Raw genomic sequence first — 3,969 nt, forward strand, 5'->3', positions numbered from 1 at the left:
AGGCGGAGAGAGGTGGAGAGAAGCGACGAGGCGGCGAGAGGAGGAGAGACGCGGAGAGAGGCGGAGAGAAGAGGAGAGGTGGCGAGAAGCGGAGAGAGGTGGAGAGAAGCGGAGAGGCGGAGAGACGGAGAGGATGATAGAGAAGCTTCGGTGGTTTCCGTCGTTGATTTCACCGGAGGGAACACAACGAAGCAGACACAATCGCCATGTTCTTCGCCGTTGAAGAGAGAGGCGGAGAGACCAAGAAGGTTTTAGGGTTAGGGAAATCAAATGTTTCTACACTTTTTGTTCTGATTTTTTTTTTCCCGGCAACTTTATTAAACCAACATTATTGTATTTTTTTAAATACAATTAATTATGTTTAATAAATTAATTAAAGGTTACTTTTGGTATTATGGAAAACATTATACTATAAGGACAACTTGAAATTGGATTTATACTATAGGGACAACTATGTTGTTTTCTTGTTCTCTTTTACCAATTTTCACGCTTTCTTTCTTTTTACACATTCTTACACTCTATTTTCTCTTACACATTCTTACACTCTCTTTTCTCATACACATTTTTACACTCTCTTTCTTCTTATATTCCCTTTCCTCCTATACTTTTACATTCACATTCACTTTATTAATCTCAATTTAGAAAATTTACGAGCATATGAAAAAAAAAATTGGGGGATCTTCCAAACTGTCTAACAACAACGACAACACATAAATGTTTCAACTAATGTAATTTGTAACCGCTAAGATATATTGTTATATATGATCTAACATAACATGTATCAAATAACAAATTATATATGAGCTACCATAACATGTACCAAGTAATAAACAATCTATCAATTTTTTTATACCAAATTATATATCAGGTAACAAAACATATACCAGATAACAAATATTTTATCAGATAACAAAGAGTCTGTGTAGCAGGTAACATAACATATACCAGGTAACAAATATTTTATCAGATAACAACAAGTCTGTGTACCATGTAACAAAATAATTTATCTGATAACAAACAATTTATCAAAAAATGTATCAACTCGCAAATCATATATCTACCAATTTATTAAGTAACAAACCTTGTATGAAAAAATGTATACTAGAATCGAAACTAATAAACAAACATATTTTGGAATTACTAACATGATTTATTTGCCTAATGTTTACGTTTTTTTCAGAAAAAAATAGAAGAGTTAAATCAATTGGTTTATTTGGTGGATAAAAACATAATTTTCTGACCTCTAGTCTGACACTTACCAGATAGTGCACGTGAATCGAGTTATAGGTTATAGGGTAAAATTGTAAACGAAATTATTTTGGTCACCATGGTAGATTGCAAATTATGGTTGTTTCTAGGTATAGGGACGCCGATTATCTCATTAAAGATTTAGAAAATATTAAGTGTCCTTTTACTATAAAAGCATGATTATTGGGAGGTTCTTAGGATGAGGTTCTTAGCGGAATATAAGAATCCGTCTCTTAACTTTTAAATAAAAAAGTTAAAAACCGTCTCTTAAAACTCTTATTTAAGAGCCGGTTCTTAGTTTTTTAGTTAAAAGTTAAGAATCAGGTTCTTATATTCTGATAATAACCTCACCCAAAGAATCTCCCAATAATCATCCTGACAAATGACAAAGCTAGGGGACGTAACCTACGTGTCATCTAACGTACGGTTCAAACTGTAACCGGATGAATATTTCCATATTGATAAAACCGGTTTAGATAACTCAGCGTTGTCTTCGTCTTCCTTCTTCTATATATAAGCAGACTATGACCAACTCTGCTCTACGCATCGTATCTTCATTCGTGAATCTTTCTTTGTCTCAAACTTCTTCTTCAAGTTTTCTCACATCAATCGCAATGGGAATCTGCGTGTCGTTTCACCGGGGGAGAGACTCCAATTCTCCCCCGACGGTGAAGATCGTGTCGGTTAACGGCGATCTCCGGGAATACCATGTTCCGGTGCTAGCGTCTCAGGTCCTGGAAGCAGAATCAGCCGCTGCTTCGTCTTCGTCCTCTTCCTCTAGGCCTTCCTCTTACTTCATCTGCGATTCGGATTCTCTCCTCTACGACGACTTCATACCGGCGATCAAGCTCGAAGAGCCGCTTCAGGCTGAGCAGATCTACTTCGTTCTTCCAGTCTCCAAGCGGCAGAACCGTCTTACGGCGTCGGACATGGCGGCTCTCGCCGTTAAAGCAAGCGTCGCGATACAAAGCTCCGCTGGGAAAGAGTCTCGCCGGCGTAAGAAAGTTAGAATCTCTCCGATCATGATGCTGACTCAGCCTAACGATAACGCTGTTAACGGAAAAGCAAGCGAGTCGACGGTTCGGAAGGGAAGACCGTTACCGAATAAAACGGCACCCTTTAAAGCTTCGAGCGGTTATAACCGGTCCGGTTCGGTACGTAGCTTGAAAAGATATACTTCTAAACGAGCAAAGTTGGCGGTTCGATCCTTTAGGCTCAAACTTTCAACTATCTACGAAGGCACCGTGGTGTAGGTTTTGATTTTTGCAAGGAACAAACAAATCAGAAAATAATTGAAATCAGTATTAGAAGCATAATAGTTCTTGCAGTGTTTTTTTTTTGTTGTTGTTACAAACTGATGATATAATCTTTTTCCTTTTTGCTACTTTGATTGTTTGTTTGTTTGAATATTGTATATTTTGGGTCACGTATATGTTACCAAACAAATTGAATATGATTGGCGATGTTTCTATAATCAGACAAGCCTAATTAATAACCATACTCAAGGCTAATAAGTTATAAACCGGAAGTGGTTGGGTTGCCTTGTATGATGGGATGTAGAAAAAATTACGTGAAACGTATAATCAAACGCCTTAACTTATTTAAGCTGAATAGGTTTGGTGGGGTATAAGCTACAATCAAGGAGAGATTACTAATTAAATATTTCCAAAGTTTACTATGTATTTATTCAAACTCTGAAATTATGTGCTATTCAATTATAGGATTCAAAGAATCTCATAATATTTTATATTACTGATTATAATATTTTAAAGGATAAAGTTATGGTATGACTTTATATCGTCGATCAGCTAGCAAATCAAAATCATTCATTAATGATTACATTTAAATGATTTAATCTTATTATATAAAACTTAGTTCTTCAAAGTTGCTAATTAACATGATCGCAACACATATCAATTATATATTTAGTGACATGTGTTAATCTATCTCATAATTAAAAATATATATACTAATATATTAACAAAAACGAATTTTATTAAAAAATTAATTGTAAATATTATTTAATAGTAATTTTCCTTTTTTAAAATCCTAATAAAAAAATAATTGCAAAAAATTATTTGATATTATTGTGACATGTGTTTGTATGTATAAGACAAAATATATAAATAACTTAACAGAATTTTCTCTATTAAAAGTAAAATAATTAGTTTCCCTTTTAAAAGTCTAAATAAAATAAAAACGTAAAAGTAATTTTATTTTTCTGATAATTAACTAACTTTACTTTTTTTAATAATTTTGTGTTAAAAAAAATAAACCAAAATTAACTTCAAATATTTCACCTCATATGATTGTGACATGTGTTAACTAAAAAATTAAATTGTGAATGTGTCAATAAAAACTGTCATTATGTGAAAATAACATCTTCCTTTCCTAAATCCTAAATAAAAGAGATTTCTAAAAAAAAATTTATTTTCTAATCTTAACAAATTAATATTTTTCTTTTTTTTACATCTTGACGAGAGAGAATTGTAAAATTTTATTTAATAGTAATTTTTACATAAAAACTTAATGATAAACATGATAGTAACAATTATTTAATTAACAAGAAAAATTGTAAAAATATTAATGATATTTAAAAAACAAATATTGAAAATGGCAACTTTTAAAAAAAATTAATATTAAATGGAACTAATTATTTGATAGAAATTTTATTTTTCTAAATCCTTGAGAAAATATAATTTAAAAGATTATATAATATTA

At 32.0% G+C, this 3,969-nt stretch overlaps 1 protein-coding gene across 1 annotated transcript; it reads left to right on the forward strand.

The window, feature by feature from the left end:
- The first annotated feature begins 1,757 nt into the window (after positions 1–1,757).
- On the forward strand, positions 1,758–2,722 carry LOC106292908. Its single transcript, XM_013728574.1, has one exon. It carries the CDS (start codon positions 1,773–1,775, stop codon positions 2,499–2,501), a length of 729 nt encoding a protein of 242 aa, XP_013584028.1. The 5' UTR covers positions 1,758–1,772; the 3' UTR covers positions 2,502–2,722.
- Positions 2,723–3,969: the final 1,247 nt, after the last annotated feature.

The sequence above is a fragment of the Brassica oleracea genome, chromosome C5 (genome assembly GCF_000695525.1).
Source record: "Brassica oleracea var. oleracea cultivar TO1000 chromosome C5, BOL, whole genome shotgun sequence".
NCBI lineage: Eukaryota > Viridiplantae > Streptophyta > Magnoliopsida > Brassicales > Brassicaceae > Brassica > Brassica oleracea.